Source organism: Curcuma longa, chromosome 14 (genome assembly GCF_044706935.1).
Source record: "Curcuma longa cultivar G26 ecotype Majalengka, Jawa Barat chromosome 14, ITB_CL_G26_1.1, whole genome shotgun sequence".
NCBI lineage: Eukaryota > Viridiplantae > Streptophyta > Magnoliopsida > Zingiberales > Zingiberaceae > Curcuma > Curcuma longa.
The window spans coordinates 2980065-3000619 of NC_133874.1; the positions used below are offsets into that span (position 1 = coordinate 2980065).

The following is a 20555-nucleotide window of genomic DNA, read 5'->3' on the forward strand; positions in this document are numbered from 1 at the left end:
TTTAATATCTAAGTAAGGGTGATCTAGGTAAAAAAAATCAAATAGGTCAAAAGTGATCGGACGTCTAATAAAAAAAATCTAAATAAATCAAAAGTGACAGAATACTTGATAAAGAAAAAATCCTAAAAAAATGAATCCTATCTAATAGGAAAACTCAGAGGAGTGAATTTTGAGTAAAAAAATCTTAAGATAATAAACTTTAAATATTTAAAAATCTTGGAAGAATAAACTCCAAACACGTGAGTCCAATAGATCGGGTAAACTAACTAGTATCCATTATTTGCTTTTTTTTTATGTTTGTATTGCAGAAAGCTAAAGTTGGGCAAAGACTCAAGGATATGAGCGACTCGAACAAGTCTAAGTGATCGAAATCTCCAGATGTGATCGGATTTGAATGAGACAATCAACATATCAAAATATGTGCATAAAATTCAATGATCATGATTGAAAATTATTATTAAAATGTTTGATGATGATAAAAGTTTTTAGAAATTAAATTATTTCAATATCAATAATAAAGAAATCTAAAATCCTAGTTGCCAAGAAGATTCAACAAATTATTTTAGTGATAGCACACTAATAATGTTTGTTCCAAATGCATAAAAAGCTTCTGATATCATTGTTTATTGACAAACCAATCAGTCACACCTTGTTTATTAACTAAGCATTTACATCACACTTCACACTTCTCTGAAAGAAATCTCTTCTTCTTTTTTGTTCTCTCTCATGGGTTTTCACTTTCAGAACCAACCAAGGCAAGAAAGAACCTCTTATAATCCCCAGAGGTGTCACCAATTGCAAGAACCAAGGCAAGCAAAATAAAACAGCCTCTATAACCTACAAATCAAACTTTCCATCAGTTAAATAGAGAAGTAGTTAACAAATAAATTCACTGTCAATGACTGTCAGAATAAGAAGTTGGTGTCAGTCTCCATAAATATGCTTCTCACAGAATTAACCAAACGCAAGCAACAAATGATCTAAATTCTTGTTCAAGCTTTGATAGTGCAATTGGAGTTGTTGGTATGACTATCAAACTACGGGTTAATAGTTATCAATACTTCCATCTAGTCAACCCTTCAAATGATAGTTAAAATAGGCTCCTTTTGTCAAAATTTCAGAAAAAAATAGATGTTTCTATATCATATCATATTGGTACAGTTTCGATATTAATTTATTCTAATTATTAGCACTGACATGATTAATTTTTAGTTAATATGTCATAACTTCTTATTAAATTTTTATTCTAATTAATTGTTTAATGCATGCTTCTTTTATATTATCTCTTCCCACCTTTAGATTTAAAAATATTTACGTCCAATTAAGTTTTAATTTTTAGTAGACTTATAATGATTTACACATAATTTAATCAATTTTTTAGATATAACATTGAAATGAGCAAAAAAAACCTTTCTAATTATGTATAAACTAAAGCATTCTATAACATTGAAACAATTTTAGATTTGAAAGCCCATGATGCTTTATTGAGGATTTATTAATGATTGTGTTAGTAATTGAATGCCGTATGATCTTACTAGATCGACAGCAAGAGTATATAATCTCTATTTATCACTCTCTCTCAAGCGTCCAACCATTTCATATTTTACAATCTAACACACATGGGTTGCCACCCATCTATTAGTTGATGCTAATTGTAGGGTCAAGTAAAAACCACCAAGCGTCTATACGCTATTAGTCGACATACATCTCTAGTTAAGTTGGTTATGATAGAACAGAATTATTAAAATGAATAAGAATTGAATCTCAACGAAGCTGAAATAATACCTTTCTTCGTCGTGGTCAACTATAACTTTTTAATTTACTTTGCCATGAAATCGATCATGTGGAACTACTAGAATGATAGATTTCACCTTTTTACTAAAACCATTGGTGCACATGTCAGTGTTTCAATAAGGCTAACCACATATAGCAAGTATAACAAGCATTATGTTTATGTTGATGCATAACGGCAGACCCGCCCACTGGATGCAAAATTTTTGCAACAGTGAAAATGGTGCCTAAGAAGTACAAGTTTCAAACTGCTTGACCTAATGTGACACAGTTAAATAAAAACAATGAGCCACAATAAATTAACCTACAGATTATCGAGACAAACACAGGAGCCTAGTTTCATAAAAACTACTAGTAACAGAGACAGTATCAAGTACAAAATTAATCTGCAGTGCAGAAGACAATAGTCAGGCAGCATCTACATCTCAATAACACGGCATGTCAAGGACCAATAACAGCTTCAAACCTCTTGTGCAGAGCACTGCCTAATCATTCCATAGCCTCTTCTTCACCTACCCTGGGTACTTCATTGAACAGATACTGGTTCTGATACTCCATAAGGTACTGGGTCGATCTCTTCACATCAAGAAACAACCCATAAACCCTGCTTATGTCTTCCATCTCCACTGTCTTACCCTTTCGCTTCTGGCAAGCCAATGCAGCCGCTGTGATTAGGTGGATGGCGTACCTCAGTGATGTCTCCACACCAATTTTCGTCAGCAAGAGCTTTGCGTCCTTGGACATTTCCACCTCTTCTTCGTCGCACCTGATTTCAAGAATCTTACCAATTTCTTCCTCGGTGTATGGCTGGGTGGTTATAATGAGAAGGCGATCCAAGAAATCAGCTGGAATTCCATGAGGTGACCGATAGTTGGTTCCCCGGATTGTTGTGATCCCACGATTTGTTGCGATCACTAAAATTGGAGCCATCTCATTCTCCAAGGCATGATTTAGGAAGGAAAAGCATTCAATGTCTAGCATATGAACCTCATCAATGAATAGAACCCCTGGAATAATCTCAGCCTTTCCTTCCTCTTTCCACTCTGAAACCTTCGAGTCTATTTGTTCCCTCACTTCAGCTCGGATCTCACCAGTGTCACCAGTAAAAAGTGCAAGAAAACCCTGTGTTCTGAATTTGCATGACAAAAAGACGGGAGTATCAGTGTGAGACAGCTTGAAAATAAGGAAAGTTTTGTCACCAGGACCTCCGTGTATCTATAGATCAAAGCTGGAAATAAATAGGATTAAAATTGCAGAACAAATTCCAACTAATCCACTGAATATGCCAAGTTTTACTAGTATTGCTAAGAATGCAAACAAGGCAAATGGGAAATACATGGTGTGAAGAAAACATTTGCCAGCTTAATCTAGCTGTTGTTAGAGATCAAATGTTTCACACTATAAGAAAATAAATGCATAAAAATCTCAACCCTGTGATTAACTAATAGGAACAAGTACACACCAAAAGGGTACTATCATGTCATGACACCAAAGATGTGAGAGACAGAATTGACAAATGGAGAATTGAAGCTTGATAACATATGAATGAGAAGAAGATTTTGCAACACCAATGAAGATCAAGCTACTTTAGACGAATCAACAATGACAGAAATTTGGCACAGTGCAAGTAGAAACAGTGATAGTGCGAAGTATCATCAACAGGCTGCAAGCAAAAATGAAAAACCATGAGTTAGCAGTTCTTTCTTTCTTTCTTTAAAGCATCTAGTGCCATAAATACAGTATGTTTCAACCTCTCCAATGAGTTATAATCGCTGAAAAGTGCAATAAGTCTGATGGCATCACAACAAGAGCTACATAAGCACTTCACTGTTCTATAAATACACACATATCAATGCACTTGATCTGTGCCTCATTGTGTTATCATGAAATTGTTCATTTGACAGTAGAAGAGCTTATATAACCAGAAACAATTGAATAATGATTTATCAATATTTTCAACGATCATTACATGCTCAACATTGATAACTCAAAATCTGATCAGGATTCCAAATTCAATATGATTTTTACAATCATCATATACCTTATTTTATAGGGATTTTTTAATTTAAATTGTTTCCAGATAAAAAAAAGTACATATATAGCTCGAACAAGTAGCGGACTCCATAGAACCCAAGTTATTTGCCTTATCTAGATCAAAAATGTCAGGACAGAAGTGGCAACCATAATTACCAAATGAATAGCTAATGTAGAATTCTAAAGCTGAAATAAGATAACAAAAAAATCAAATTTGAATCAAATCCCTGTGAAATCATAATTTAATTGATTGGTAAACAATCATGCTAATATATTACAGTCAAGTAGAGTAAACCATTTTAATATTTTAAATAGAAGAAAACCAATTTTAACATTCTCGACTTAGCCTAAAGGCATAAATACACCAAACTCTAGGTGTCTGCCAACTAAATTCGTACCTGTTGAGCTATTTTTCACTAAATCCTATAGGATTAACATAATAGGATGACTTAAATGCATACAATCTTAAACACAAGCACAGAAATGAATCTATATTGAACAAAAATTGTTGGCTAACTTTTCATAGATCAGAAAGTTATAAGACAAAAAAATCTAGAGATAAATCTTAGTTGTAGCTAAACTAAAGGAACTCATGGCCAAAAACCAAGTGTTCTAGTTATTTGGAGACAATCAACAAGGGGAAAAATGTAAAGGAAACTGTATTACCTTTCACCAAATCAGACTAGAAAAATCCATGACAGCAAAATCTGTAGTAATGGATGACTCAGTTCATGGGGTATCAAATATAAAAGTCACAAACTCTTCGACAGTTTTCTTTAATGTTTTAGCCAAGGCATGACATAATGTTAATATCTTGTAGAGTTTACTAGTCCCATGATAATTTCAGAGTCTATATACAATGACAATACCCTGATTGGATTCATTTGCACTTAGGCCATGTCTACTAGAAGGAAAGGGAGCCATAGTGGAGGGGAAGAGAGAGGGAAAGATGTTAATACATGAAAAAAAACATATAGCAGATGCCAAACTCTTAGAGATGATTATTCGAGTACTGAAAAAAAACTCTGGAATAGTTATATGGCTATACACCTTTATTGACATCAATATAAAAAAAAAATTATTGTGTAATGGTACACAGCATCATAAACAGCAATGGATATTATTCCACAAAACCAGAAAAAAATGATGAGGATTATACACTTTTGAACAAATTTTACAGAACACTTCAACTAAAAAACTAAGATTTCACCATAAATCTACTAAATGCAACACAAATCTTTCTACAGTAAGTTTTTTTTCTTAGCTCAAAACTTTACCAAACCAAATTTAAGCAAGCAAGCAAAAATATATGTAGTTGTTGCCCATCGAAAGCGATCAACGATCGCGGGCCTTGGAGTAGGAGTCGCTCAAGGCTCCGAACCAAGTAAATCTTGGTGTTTCTGTGTCGTTTTTTTTGTTTTTATTCCGCTGCGTTTATTTTACTCATACGATTCCGAAAAGAACGAAATAGCCGCGAGCGCTATTCACCCCCCCTCTAGCGCTTTCGATCCAACAAAAGGTCCCTGTCCTCTTTTCTTTTCAGTGCCTCATTCGCCAATTTGGCATCCCTTTCTGCAGGGTCCATTGTCCATAGCATCACTGCATTATGCAATAAAATAAAAAATAAACAAAAAGATGAATGCATATGGCTTTTATACTCAGTGTTCCGGCTGGATGTCGCAGACGGTCAAACTATCAGTTAATGAGATATCACCTCAAATTTCACTGATCCCACCGGCAAAGAAATCTGAGAAGAAAGAGCTGGACGAAGGGGGTTAGCGAGGCACCGGAAATTCCCATCAGACCACTCCGACACTCAAGTCAGTAAAGAGAAAATGAAGAATGAAGAATAAAAACGTAGTATGTGAAATTGAAGAGAATTCGAGAGAGAGATTTCTTGATACCTGAGAAGGGTTTATATATCAGTACGAGGAACATTCCCTCTAACCTGGGGTCAGGCTGTAGTGGTATCTAAGGGGATAATTTATATAGATCACTGACAAATGAGCAGTCAATATAGCATATGGGGGACTGAGTCTGCTAACTTTATAACCGCCCGGCGGCTCGATCGTGTGGATTGTTCTCATATGTTAGCTGTGAACAACAGCAGAGAATGATCTAGAGGACCAGACCTGATAACCTAGTAACCGCCTTGGTCCTTTGGCAGAATTCACACGTTTGATTGTCCTTTTAGTGCAGGGCAGCTAAGAGAGACTGAGACGGAGTAGTCGAGCTGCTCGAAGGCAAGACTGAGTGGCCGATATGATCGAGGCCGAGACTGAGTGATGGTCGAATGATTGCTGAGGTCAGAGTGGCGAAGGCTGAGTGAGGTTGAATAGACGAGACGTCTGAGGGTATAGCAGAGTGGTCGAGTCGTGTGGGCGAGGTGATAGAATTGTGCGGTTGAGCGATTGAGACGGTGGACCGATCATCCGAGAAGGGTGTATAGTTACAGAGCCGAGTCGACTGAGGGCCTCTTAGACCCAGGCCGAGTGAGATTGAACTGGACTGAGCCGAATGTTATTGTGATTGAGCCAGTCAAAGCATGGTTTGACTATTGACTTATTGACTTGCTAGGTCAAATCGATTATTGATCCATCTTTATCATGTCAGATCAATAAAGACCCCTAATATCACTCTAAAAAGATTGATACCGATTTCAGATTATTCTTAATTTCACCAAATAATTATTCAAGCAAACTTTCCATCAGTTAAATAGAGAAGTAGTTAACAAATAAATTCATTGTCAATGACTGTCAGAATAAGAAGTTGGTGTCGGTCTCCATAAATATGCTTCACAAAGAATTAACCAAAGGCAAGAAACAAATGATCTAAATTCTTGTTCAAGCTTTGAAAGTGCAACTGGAGTTGTTGGTATGACTATCAAACTACTGGTTAACAGTTATCAATACTTCCATCTAGTCAACCATGATAGTTCAAATAGGCTCTTTTTGTCAAAATTTCAGAAAAAATAGATGTTTTTAATTATCATCTATCCAATAGGACCAGTAGGCAAGGTGTAAACATGACAGAGTTTTAGTTCCTAACCAAAATAATACTATATCGTGTCATGTTGCTACAGTTTCAATATTAATTTATTCTAATTATTAGCACTGACATGATTAATTTTTAGTTAATATGTCATAACTTCTAATTAAATTTTTATTCTAATTAATTGTTTAATGCATGTTTCTTTTATATTTGTTAATTTGATTATCTCTTCCCACCTTTAGAGTTAAAAATATTTACATCCAATTAAGTTTTAATTTTTAGTAAACTAATTTCGTTTCGTAATGATATACACATAATTTAATCAATTTTTTAGATATAACATTGAAATGAGCAACAAAAAAACCTCTTTCTAATTATCTATAAACTAAAGCATTCTATTGAATTCTATAACATTGAAACAATTTTAGATATGAATGCCCGAGATGCTTTATTGAGGATGTGTTAATGATAGTGTTAGTACTTAATGTTGTATGATCTTACTAGATCGATAGCAAGAGTAGATCAAATTTATTTATAGGTATATAATCTATATTTATCACTTCCTCTCAAGCGTCCAACCATTTCATATTTTACAATCTAACACACATGGATCACCACCCATCTATTAGTCCATGCTAATTGTAGGGCCAAGTAAAAACCGTCAAGCATCTATGTGTTATTGCTCCACATGCCAATGTTTCAATAAGATTAAAACTGTAATTGACCACGATAGAAGAAGATATTGCCTTCGCTAAAGCAATGCCTTCCCCATCACGATCAACTGTAATTTTTCAATTTTCCTCCTCACATATGATTATAAAATCGACCATGTAAAATCGTTAGGATAATAAATTTCACCTTGCTGAAATAAGACTAACCATCATATAGCAAGTATAACAAGCATTATGTTTGTTGTTGGTGCATAACGGCCGACTCCCCCACTGGACGCAAAATTTTTGCAACAGTGAAAATAGGGCCCAAGAGATACAAGTTTCAAACTGCTTGACCTAATGTGACACACAGTCAAATAAAAACAATGAGCCACAATAAATTAACCTACAGATTATCGAGACAAACACAGGAGCCTAGTTTCATAAAAACTACTAGTAACAGAGACAGTATCAAGTACAAAATTAATCTGCAGTGCAGAAGACAATAGTCAGGCAGCATCTACATCTCAATAACACGGCATGTCAAGGACCAATAACAGCTTCAAACCTCTTGTGCAGGGCACTGCCTAATCATTCCATAGCCTCTTCTTCACCTACCCTGGGTACTTCATTGAACAGATACTGGTTCTGATACTCCATTAGGTACTGGGTCGATCTCTTCACATCAAGAAACAACCCATAAACCCTGCTTATGTCTTCCATCTCCACTGTCTTGCCCTTTCGCTTCTGGCAAGCCAATGCAGCCGCTGTGATTAGGTGGATGGCGTACCTCAGTGATGTCTCCACGCCAATTTTCGTCAGCAAGAGCTTTGCGTCCTTGGACATTTCCACCTCTTCTTCGTCGCACCTGATTTCAAGAATCTTACCAATTTCTTCCTCGGTGTATGGCTGGGTGGTTACAATGAGAAGGCGATCCAAGAAATCAGCTGGAATTCCATGAGGTGACCGATAGTTGGTTCCCCGGATTGTTGTGATCCCACGATTTGTTGCGATCACTAAAATTGGAGCCATCTCATTCTCCAAGGCGTGATTTAGGAAGGAAAAGCATTCAATGTCTAGCATATGGACCTCATCAATGAATAGAACCCCTGGAATAATCTCAGCCTTTCCTTCCTCTTTCCACTCTGAAACCTTCGAGTCTATTTGTTCCCTCACTTCAGCTCGGATCTCACCAGTGTCACCAGTAAAAAGTGCAAGAAAACCCTGTGTTCTGAATTTGCATGACAAAAAGACGGGAGTATCAGTGTGAGACAGCTTGAAAATAAGGAAAGTTTTGTCACCAGGACCTCCGTGTATCTATAGATCAAAGCTGGAAATAAATAGAATTAAAATTGCAGAACAAATTCCAACTAATCCACTGAATATGCCAAGTTTTACTAGTATTGCTAAGAATGCAAACAAGGCAAATGGGAAATACATGGTGTGAAGAAAACATTTGCCGGCTTAATCTAGCTGTTGTTAGAGATCAAATGTTTCACACTATAAGAAAATAAATGCATAAAAATCTCAACCCTGTGAATAACTAATAGGAACAAGTACACACCAAAAGGGCACTATCATGTCATGACACCAAAGATATGAGACGACAGAATTGACAAATGGAGAATTGAAGCTTGATAACATATGAATGAGAAGAAGATTTTGCAACACCAATGAGGATCAAGCTAATTTAGACGAATCAACAATGACAGAAATTTGCCACAATGCAATTGGCAACAGTAACAGTGCGAAGTAATGTCAACAGGCTGCAAGCAAAAATGAATAACCATGAGTTAGCAGTTCTTTCTTTCTTTCTTTAAAGCATCTAGTGCCATAAATATGGTATGTTTCAACCTCTCCAATGAGTTATAATCGCTGAACAGTGCAAGAAGTCAGATAGCATCACAACAAGAGCTACATAAGCACTTCACTGTTCTATAAATACACACATATCAATGCACTTGATCTGTGCCTCATTGTGTTATCATGAAATTGTTCATTTGACAGTAGAAGAGCTTATATAACCAGAAACAATTGAATAATGATTTATCAATATTTTCAACAATCATTACATGCTCAGCATTGATAACTCAAAACCTGATCAGGATTCCAAATTCAATATGATTTTTACAATCATCAGATACCTTATTTTATCAGGGTTTTTTAATTTAAATTGTTTCCAGATAAAAAAAATGTACATACAGCTCGAACAAGTAGTGGACTCCATAGAACCCAAGTTATTTGTCTTATCTAGAGCAAAAATGTCAGGACAGAAGTGGCAACCATAATTACCAAATGAATAGCTAATGTAGAATTCTAAAGCTGAAATAAGATAACAAAAAATCAAATTTGAATCAAATCCCTGCGAAATCATAATTTAATTGATTGGTAAACAATCATGCTAATATATTACAGTCAAGTAGAGTAAACCATTTTAATATTTCAAATAGAAGAAAACCAATTTTAGCATTCTTGACATAGCCTAAAGGCATAAATACACCAAACTCTAGGTGTCTGCCAACTAAATTCGTACCTGTTGAGCTATTTTTCACTAAATCCTATAGGATTAACATAATAGGATGACTTAAAGTGCATACAATCTTAAACACAAGCACAGAAATGAATCTATATTGAACAAAAAATGTTGGCTAACTTTTCATAGGTCAGAAAGTTATAAGACATAAAAATCTAGAGATAAATCTTAGTTGTAGCTAAACTAAAGGAACTCATGGCCAAAAAACAAGTGTTCTAGTTATTTGGAGACAATCAACAAGGGGGAAATGTAAAGGAAACTGTATTACCTTTCACCAAAACAGACTAGAAAAATCCATGACAGCAAAATCTGTAGTAATGGATGACTCAGTTCATGGGGTATCAAATATAAAAGTCACAAACTCTTCAATAGTTTTCTTTAATGCTTTAGCCAAGGCATGACGTAATGTTAATATCTTGTAGAGTTTACTAGTCCCATGATAATTTCAGAGTCTATATACAATGACAATACTCTGATTGGATTCATTCGCACTTAGGCCATGTCTACTAGAAGGAAAGGGAGCCATAGCGGAGGGGAAGAGAGAGGGAAAGATGTTAATACATGAAAAAAAAAACATATAGCAGATGCCAAACTCTTAGAGATGATTATTCAAGTACTGAAAAAAAACTCTGGAATAGTTATATGGCTATACACCTTTATTGATGTCAATATAAAAAATATATTGTGTAATGGTACACAGCATCATAAACGGCAATGGATATTATTCCACAAAACAAAAAAAATGATGAGGATTATACGCTTTTGAACAAATTTTACAGAACACTTCAACTAAAAAACTAAGATTTTCCCATAAATCTACTAAATGCAACACAAATCTTTCTGCAATAAGTTTTTTTTTTCTTAGCTCAAAACTTTGCCAAACCAAATTTAAGCAAGCAAGCAAAAATATATGCAGCGGCATGAAGCCTCTCCAAGAAACAAGCTAATTTATAATATCAACACATTGGTTCACTTAGGTCAAAAGGCTGAAAAACAAATAAATAAGTATTTTAAAAAAAAATCTACAGTTCTAAGCTAACCATTTGATCAGAATCAATAAGAATGAACACTGCATAAGCTTAAATAAAATTGAATCAGTGTAACTGAGTTTGATTAAATAGTCAAGAATAACTTTGTTCTTATGCTTTCTAATGAAAATCTCGTAGATATTGTTTCTTTGAAATGGAATAATTTTCTAGTTTAAGTATAGATCTAGTTCCAAAATCATCAATCTCTACTTGGACAATCAAGTTTAGAAAATATTTGATAAAATTTACACTAAACCTACTAAGCACATTGCACCATCAATCACACTCAAATATTTTAATATGAAGGCACCAACATCCAGAAGATAAAGCAAGCATGGTCAGAAATAGCCCTGATAATAGTTAAAGGTTATAAAATTATTCCAATTTCATCCTAGTGCGAAGCAGTCATGCTCAATTAAGAAATTATTCCAAATTAAGTTATACTTGCATAATAGTTCAAACGAAATAGGGCAAAATATGTTAACAGCTCTCACTTGGTCCAACAAAGAAAGAAATCATAAAATGGTCTCTCCTTAAATTCTTTCTATATAACTGGAATAAATGTGTACCAATGCTTGGCGGAAGACAATGTCATACCTGCTATTGATAACATCAATCTCATGGAGGGTGACACAATGCACAACCTCTTTCCTCTTCTGCAGCTCTCCTTCCGGGCACCTCACAAACCTAGTGCTAGGGCCGGTGGCATCATAGTCCCTCGATCGTGTAATTGACCGGCCAAGCTTTGTGACCTTCCCGGAGGCCCTATCCAGGGTTATCACGTCTCCACTCTGCACCTTCTCCTTTCTAAGCGCCTCTATCATCTTCCCTCCGAGTTCATAAATTGTCTCCATGTCGGTCGTCTTCAGAGTCAATTTCCCAGTTTTCGAAGAGGACTGGCCAGATGATGTTCCAGCTGCAGGGCGGTCGATGGAAATCTCGACAACCTCACCCTCAATGATCTCTGCCTCCTCCTTGATGCGGACGCCAATGGCCTTGCGGAAGGCCTGGGTAAGGGCCTCGGTCTTAGACATCTCGAGAGAGAAAATCTCGGAAGCAGAGACGGAAGCAAAGGGTGTCTCCGCCCCGAGCGATTTGGCGAGGCCCATGGCGACAGCGGTCTTCCCAGTGCCAGGCTGGCCGGCGAGGAGGATGGCGCGACCAGCGATCTTTCCTTCCTTGATGAGGTTGAGGATGAGTCCAGCGGCCTTGCGGGCGGCGCGTTGACCTACCATGCCTTCGGAGACATCCCGGGCCTCGAGCGCGGCGTCAAGGCCGAGCCCTCGGATATGGGAGTGTGCCCCGATGCGCTCGATACGCGTCAAATCCCGTGCCTCCGAAAGATTCCTGAGCTCTGCCATGGGCGTCGGTTAGGGAAGAAAACCAGGTACGGGAAAGAGTGCTAGGGTTTACAACTGAGCCCGGGAAAGAGTGCTAGGGTTTACAACTGAGCCTGAAAGGAACAAAGCGACCGCGCGGCAAAGAGGTTTGCCTTTCCGAAGGCGGCGAAGGGTTTATGGCGGCGGTCTGTGGTGGGTTGCCTACAAAATGGCACAAACCCCCCTGACTATATGTTATATTACGTCACGCTCTAACCTTTCCTATGAAATTCTCTTATTCAGTTGTTTCATACCATTCAGTTGTTTCACGATCATATATGAAAAAATAAATCAAAAAATTATAATTAATCATTACAAAGAGCGCATTACTTTAACTTTACTAAAATTTAACCCTTATTTATTTTAATAAATTTATTTCGTACTAATCAATTCAAGTCCCAAAAAATACCACAACATCTCATGGAGCATCTTCCAGATGAAGATGGATATGTTGCAGAAATTTGATATTTTGAGCAGGTTTGGATTTTGGAATATTATGTTTTTCAATTCGATGTAAATGAAGGTGGCGAAAATTATAAACTCATCACAATATTTGAATTTGATGTCCAGTAATTTAACTTTTTTATTACCATAAAAAATATGTATTTTATGTTAAATAAATATTAAAAAATATTTTATTTTAGATTTTCTTCCTTAGTTATTTTTTTTTATAGTCAACTCAACTACTGTAATTTAAGTTAAGGGCAAGATAAATCAACTAGAAGTTGAATCGGTTAATCAAATAATCACAAAGATAATTACATAACTTCATTTAAAATTACTATTTACTCTTTCTTTTATTCAATAAAAGATGGAATCTGCCATCCCAACGGTCTCACACAGTCGATCTTATGATCATATATGAGGAGATAAATCAAAAAGCTACAATTGACTACGATGGAGGAGGGTATTACCTCAGTTTCGTCGAGATTCGATCTTTGTCCACTTCAACAATTCTGCTCTATCGTAACCAACTCAATTATGTCCCGGGATACTCTTCCAAATATTAGTGTGTTGGTTAAGCTTAAATTTTGCCTAAATTATTATCAAACCGCTCCACCTCCCATCATTTCCCTTGTGTGAAGGGTGATTTTTGATAAATCCCAGTCAGTCTCATGGACTCAATCCCTAGGGGTGCCCGGTCCGGTCCCACGGAAGTTTCCCACCGACCACCAGGGTAAATCGGGCCAATCCAGATGCCCAACATCCTTTGATTGCGTTCCCCATTTGGAAGAAAATTTTTGCAAATACGCCGTAGCTGGGGATCGAACCGCGGGTCCCTGGGTCACAATCCTTTGATTTTTAATAAATATGTGTGCTCCACCTTTGTAGATGTAGTGGTAAGCCGTTCAACAAATTAATCAAATATCTATAATTCAAATCTCAACTACGGTGCATTGTCAGATATTTTCTTCTAGTGGAATGAAAAATATAAGATATTGACTGTTAGACGAGGAGCTATTTGAACTTTTAAATTTACTAGATGGATGAACCAGAAAAAAGGTTGTCTTCCTTCGAGATTAATTGATTCTAAGGCTTACATACCTAGATTATAAAAAAAACATGTCATTTATTGGAAAGATTTTATTTTTATTATAAATCTGACCTTATTAACACATATTATTAAGATTTAATTATGTGTTGAAAAGATTTTTTATTATAAATTTTATCTATGACACATATTTGTTAAGATTTTAATTATGCATAATTTTTTATCTTTATTAAGTAGTCATATATTGTAAGATTTAAATATGCATAATTAATCAAAATCTTGCCTTATAAGATATGTATATCATATCTCATCAAAATTTGCTACAATCTTAAGGACTAACTCGATGATGGTAACGAGTCTCCTATATATAGTGGCATTTAGGGTCCCTAAATATACATACCTTTAAAAATAATAACACCATCTTAATTGAGGTTTGGAGTATTTAGAAGACTAAAGTATTAAGCAATTACAAAGTGATGTTTAAGACATTCTTCAAATATCAATGGGTGAATGTAACAATCTATCCTTTTTCTACATTCAATCATGTTTATTTAGTATAAAACATGACGTAAAAAATCAAACAGTTGGTATTAGAATTTCTTTTACCTTTGCCTTGATATAATTTTGAATTAAGTAAATTTTTGAAAATAATTGTCAGATTCGAATTTCATATGATAATCGATTTATTCGAAGTTAGGGTTTTCTATCCAATTTTGATTGATCTTTCAAAAATTAGAAAATTACATAAACATCATTTTCAAAAATTTCATTATGGCCCTCGGTCTAAATAATCCATTATGAACCCTAAGGAATTTTCAATTTCAAGGGCTTATGGGGAAATTTAAAATTTCTAAATTTGGTACTTAGAATTTTTTTAATTCCCAAATTTGGTATTTGAATTTTTTTTAATTTCTAAATTTGGTACTTAGAAAATTTTCTTTGAAAATTTTAAATTTGGTATTTAAAATTTTTTAAAATTTCTAAATTTGGTACTTAGATTTTTTTTGAAAACTCCAAATTTGGTATTTAAAAAAATCGAAATTTGGTACTTAAATTTTTTTTTGAAATTTCTAAATTTAGTATTTGGAAATATTATCCTTCCAAAATTATGAATTTTCCTTGATATACATGTGATTTGATATTACACTCATAAATTAAACATACAAATTAAGTTTCTCTATCTAAGGAGGTTGATTTTTAAGAGGCCAAATTCTACTAATCTTTCCTAAGAGCACTCTTGGGAAGTGTTGACGGTGTCATTAAATAATTACTAGATAAGTTTAAAAAATTATCCGATGAACCGTATAATTTTAAATAATTGAGATTTAGCCACAACACCCTTAATTATGTAAAATTATACATTAAGTGGATTAGGATCATATAATGGACATAAATTGTAATTATACATTAAACATAAGAAAATTTACCTCATAAGGATCTTTGTTATATTTATATGATTGATTAGAATAAAATATCAAATTATATTTTCTTAATTTACCCATAAGAGTTAAAGAAAATATAATTGGATAGTTTTATTATAAAGTTATAGTAAATTATAATTGAATTAAAACTTCACCCACATACAAGTTTTATGTCACTAGATTTTTCCCTAAACATTATTTACATTAGTAAAACATGATATTTTCCTCAAAAATTTTTAAAGCATGTATTTAATTTATACAACACAATCTTCAAATCTCTTATATGCATTGTGATATCCCCGAACTCAAGGGTAGTAAATATAAATTTTGAAAGAAAAGAATTCCCCTTCATTTAGGGTGTTTGGACATTGACTATGGCATAAAGAAAGATGAACCAGTTGTTATTGATGATATTAGCATTCCTTATGAGATTGATCTTTATGAAAAAGGGAGTGATTTAATTGTCTTTGAGTAATGCTCACAAAAAACAAAATGTTTGTATTCATGGTTCAATTAAGGAGCATAAAAAAGTCAAAGTCTTACTTAAGGCAATTGATGAACAATTTGCAACTTCAGAAAAGACCCTTGCAGCATTGCTAGCACTCTAATAATGAGATTCTCATCATTAAGTCTCACCTGCATGAAAGGCGTGCGAGAGCACATCATGAAGATAAGAGATATAGCGGCTCGATTGAAGACATTCAAGATAGAAATATTTGAAACATTCTTTGTGCACTAAATTATACAATCTTCCTCATCAATATGGTCCTTTTAAAATTTTCTACAATACACATAAGGATAAGTGGTTAATTAATGGCTATGTCTGTACAAGAGGAAGGCTGTTGATGGAAATGAGTGATAATGTTCTTATGACGGTACAGGGGAAGCCACAAAAATAAGCAAAAGTCAAGAGAAAAGGGAAAGAAAAATTCCACCATAACCTAACATCAAAAAGAAATCCAAGTGTTTCTTCTATAAAAAGAAGGAGCACATGAAGAAGGATTGCAACAAATTTAAGGATTCACTTGAAAAGAAAGGGATTCCTCTCTCATTTGTCTGTTATGAATTCAATATAGTTAGTACGATTTATAACACTTGGTGGATTGATTCTGATTCTACAATCCATGTCACAAATACCTTGCAGAGTATGTAAAGCCTAAGGAACCCTGTGAGAAGTGAGTGGAGTATTTATTCTAGAAATAGGATGTGCTCATATGTGGAGGTAATTGGAACATGCATTTTAATTTTAGATAGCAGTTTTGTTTTAAAATTGAAAAAGTATTTTATGTTCCTAATTTTGTAAGAAATTTAGTTTCTATTTCAAGGCTTGTATCATTTGGATACTCTTTTAGTTTTTAAAGTAATTCTATGAATTTATTTTATAAATCCAATCTTGTTGGGAATGGTACAATGATTGATGACCTTTATTCAATATCTTTGCAAAATAATAATAATATCACTATGCATGTTCAAGTAGATATTAAAAGATGTGTTATAAATGAGGATTCCTTTACTTTGTGGCATCGGAGATTAGGACACATTTTTATAAAGAGAATTAAAAGATTAGTAAATGATGCAGTACTTGGTACTTTAGATTTTGCTAATTTTGAGACTTGTGTGGACTGCATAAAGGGAAAGCAGACCAACAAATTCAAAAAGAGTGCCAAGAGAAATATTGAAATATTGAAGATCATACATTCAGATATATGTTGTCTAGACATGGATATGCATGATCCGAAATACTTCATCTCTTTTATTGATGATTACTCACAATATATTGTATATCTACCTACTTCATAATAAGAGTGAAGCATTAAGTGCCTTTAAGATATTTAAGACTGAAGTAGAAAAATAATGTAAAAATTAAATTAAGATCGTGAGAACGGATAGAAGTGAAGAATACTATGGTAGATATACTAAGAGTGGACAAACACTTGGTCCATTTGTGAAGTTTCTTTAAGAAAATGGGATTGTTGCCTAATACACCATGCTTGGTTCACCAGACTAGAATGGTATGACTGAGTGAAGAAACCAAGCTTTAATGGATATAGTTAGGAGTATTGACAACCCTAGATTTGTAATGTGTCACGAGTAGGGTTGCAAATTAGAATTTATAAATTTATCAAAAATCCATGATAAATACAAGTAAATCAGGTATAGGGGCCTCGAGTCATATTTTTTCAAGGACTAATAGATAATTGTTCAATTTAAGCTTACGTGTATCGTTCTTTTTAGGGTTTTCTATAAAAATGAGGGGTTTTTGGGGTTTTGAAATGAAATGAATTTATAAATAGAATGAAACCTATTCTTATCAAGCATGAACCCTAGAATTGCAAAAACCTAACTAACACTGTAGTAAATGAAGAAGAAACAAATTCAACTGTATGAACTAAATCTAACTAATCAAATGTAATGAGCTTCAAAAACATAAATTCCTACAGCTAATCAACCAACAAAACTGATACTCTTTGGCACGGAACAGTAACCTTGGCACGGAACAGTGCCAAAGAAGTTTGCTTAGCTTACCTGAAGCAATTGGAAAATCAAGAACACTTCACAGCAAGTTTAGCTACCAAATCTAATAGCTTAAACAACTAATTCGAATTCACAATGACAAGGACTGATTAATTAAACTGTTAAACAAGATTCAGAAAATGAAATTTCAGAAACGAAATCAGGAGAACAGAAAATTCAATATTGCAGAAACAGAAAACTATAAACTGATAAAATCCTCCTCTTCTCCTTCGAATCCCTTCGGCTGGTTGTTAATCAGCTGTTGAATCCATTTAGAGCTAGAAATCGATCGTCGTGTGGGTTTCTCGTTGCTAGCACCACGAAATTGGCCGGAAAAATCCTCTCCGGCCAAGAACAGATTGCTGCACAGTGGGATTGAAGTTGCAAAACTGGATTTCCTCTCTTCTTCGTGCTCCGATCGGATTGATGATGATATAGGGAGGCTCCACGATCCTAGGAGAACCCCTTAAAGGAATTGCGAAGTCGGATTATGCTGTGATTGGTCGGAACACGCAGAAAATAGAGGTTTTGGCCGGCGAAAAAGAAACCCTCTCCGCCGTTCAACTCCAGCTGCTGGAAAATACCCAATCGGCCGGCTTCCACCTCCTCAGGGATCAGGGACACGATGGAGTCAATTTGGGTGGACGGCGCTGCCCGTGGAGTTACGTCGCCGAGCAGGGGCTGGCGTTCGCGGGACGAAGATGAACAATGGCGCACATCGGGTAAGGTTTTCTCATTTATACTGCTGATTAATCAAGTGATCTGAGCCCTTGATTTTGAATCCAGCGATCAGAACTTGATCTAGGCTCTAGGGCAGCTTAGGGTTTCCAAAAATTTGAGGGATCTTGATCGGGCTTGATCTAGGTCATGTCTTCCATGTTGGCTTGATCAATTTGGGCAAATTGACTCGATTTGATCGCGATTGAGCTCGAACTTGATCCGATTTGAACCCTACAATCAATTAAACTCAATTAATGTAAAATTTGTCATTAAATCATAGAAATTATAATCAAACCTTCAATTATACCACATGACACAAATATAATCAAATCGATTCATTTAACAATTTATTTTCATGCAAAAACCTAAAATTGAATCGATTAAAAATGTATAAAACCCTAACTTATCAAGTATGCATAGCAACTCTAAACTTCCTAAATCCTTGTGGACTGAAGCTTTTAAAACGACAATGTATATATTAAATCGAGCTCCAACCAAGGATATTTCAAAGACGCCATTTGAGTTGTGGAAAGGTTAAAAACCATGTTTGCAACATATACACATTTGGGGATGTCTATCTGAAATAAGAGTTTATAACCCATAAGAAAAACTAGATCCAAGGACTATAAGTGGGTATTTCATTGGATATGCCAAAAAGTTCAAAGGATATAGATTTTACTATCCATCTCATAACACTAGGATTGTGGAATCAAGAAATACAAAACTTCTTGAGAATGACTTGACTAGTGGGAGTGATCATTTTCAAGACATAGCTTCTGAGAAAGATCACATTAATGATTAGCCACCTTATTTAAGTTATGATTAGGATGTCATTCACATCCCTTAAGCACAAATGAGTGTTAGACAATCGTAAATGGTCGTTGGACAACCAATTGAGGAGATTCCATAAAATCTTGATGACAATCTAGTTGATCAAAGTGACAACAACAAGAAATTGTTCACTGGTTGAACATCAAGTTCCTCAAGAGGATAACTTAAGAAGATATACTAGAATCAGGAAATCAACAATACCTAGGGACTATGTTGTGTATCTACAAGAATCAGATTATAATGTTAGAGTCAAAATGACTCTAAAACATTGTCACAAGCCATGAGTTGTAGTGAATCAAAATTTTGGTATGATGCTATGAAAGAAAAATTGAATTCTATGACATCGAATGGAGTCTGGGATCTTGTCGAGTTGCTCGTTGGTGCAAAATCATAGGATGTAAATGAGTCTTCAAAATGAAGGACTCATTGGGCAACATTGAGAGATATAAAGCAAGACTCGTGGCTAAAGGATTCACTCAAAGGGAAGAAATCAACTACAAAAAGACATTTTGTCCTGTCTCTAACAAGGATTCCTTTCACATTAATATGGCATTGGTCGCACATTTTGACTTAGAGTTGCAACAAATGTATATGAAAATAATGTTTCTAAATGGAGATCTAGAGGAAGAGGTTTATATGAAACAACTATAAGAATTTTCCTCTTGTAATGGTGAGTGCTTGGTATGCAAGCTCAAGAAATCCATATATAGATTGGAACAAGCTTCCTATCAATGATATTTGAAATTTCATGATATCATCCCTTCATTTGGTTTCTTAGAGAATGTCATGGATCAATGAATATACTAGAAGGTCAGTAGGAGGAAGATTTGTTTCCTTGTTCTCTATGTAGATAATATTTTACTTGCAAACAATGATAAGGGTTTACTATATGAGGTAAGATAATTTCTTTCTAAGAACTTTAATATGAAAGATATGGGTGATGCATTTTATGTCGTTGGCATTAAGATGTTAGGATCGGTTGGTTCGCTAGAGGGGGGGTGAATAGCGTTTCTCGATTTTTCTTGATCTTTCTCTGCACAGAGATTAGCGGAAGCAAAAATATAAAAGAGAAAACAAGAGATCAACGCTAACCCGGTTTGTTTACTTGGTATCCACCTCCGCAGAGGTGACTAATCCAAGGATCCACACGCACGCACACACCCGATGCACT

General features: G+C 35.0%; 2 protein-coding genes across 2 annotated transcripts; both read right to left on the minus strand.

Annotated features, from left to right (window-relative positions):
* Positions 1-2125: 2125 nt before the first annotated feature.
* On the minus strand, positions 2126-5410 carry LOC141845396 (uncharacterized). Its single transcript, XM_074733459.1, has 2 exons — positions 5372-5410; positions 2126-3006 (listed from the first exon to the last, which is right to left on the minus strand). Exons 1-2 carry the CDS (start codon positions 5408-5410, stop codon positions 2281-2283), a joined length of 765 nt encoding a protein of 254 aa, XP_074589560.1. The 3' UTR covers positions 2126-2280.
* Positions 5411-7902: 2492 nt separating this feature from the next.
* On the minus strand, positions 7903-12497 carry LOC141845293 (uncharacterized). The gene is made up of 2 exons (XM_074733354.1): positions 11625-12497; positions 7903-8697 (listed from the first exon to the last, which is right to left on the minus strand). Exons 1-2 carry the CDS (start codon positions 12386-12388, stop codon positions 8058-8060), a joined length of 1404 nt encoding a protein of 467 aa, XP_074589455.1. The 5' UTR covers positions 12389-12497; the 3' UTR covers positions 7903-8057.
* Positions 12498-20555: the final 8058 nt, after the last annotated feature.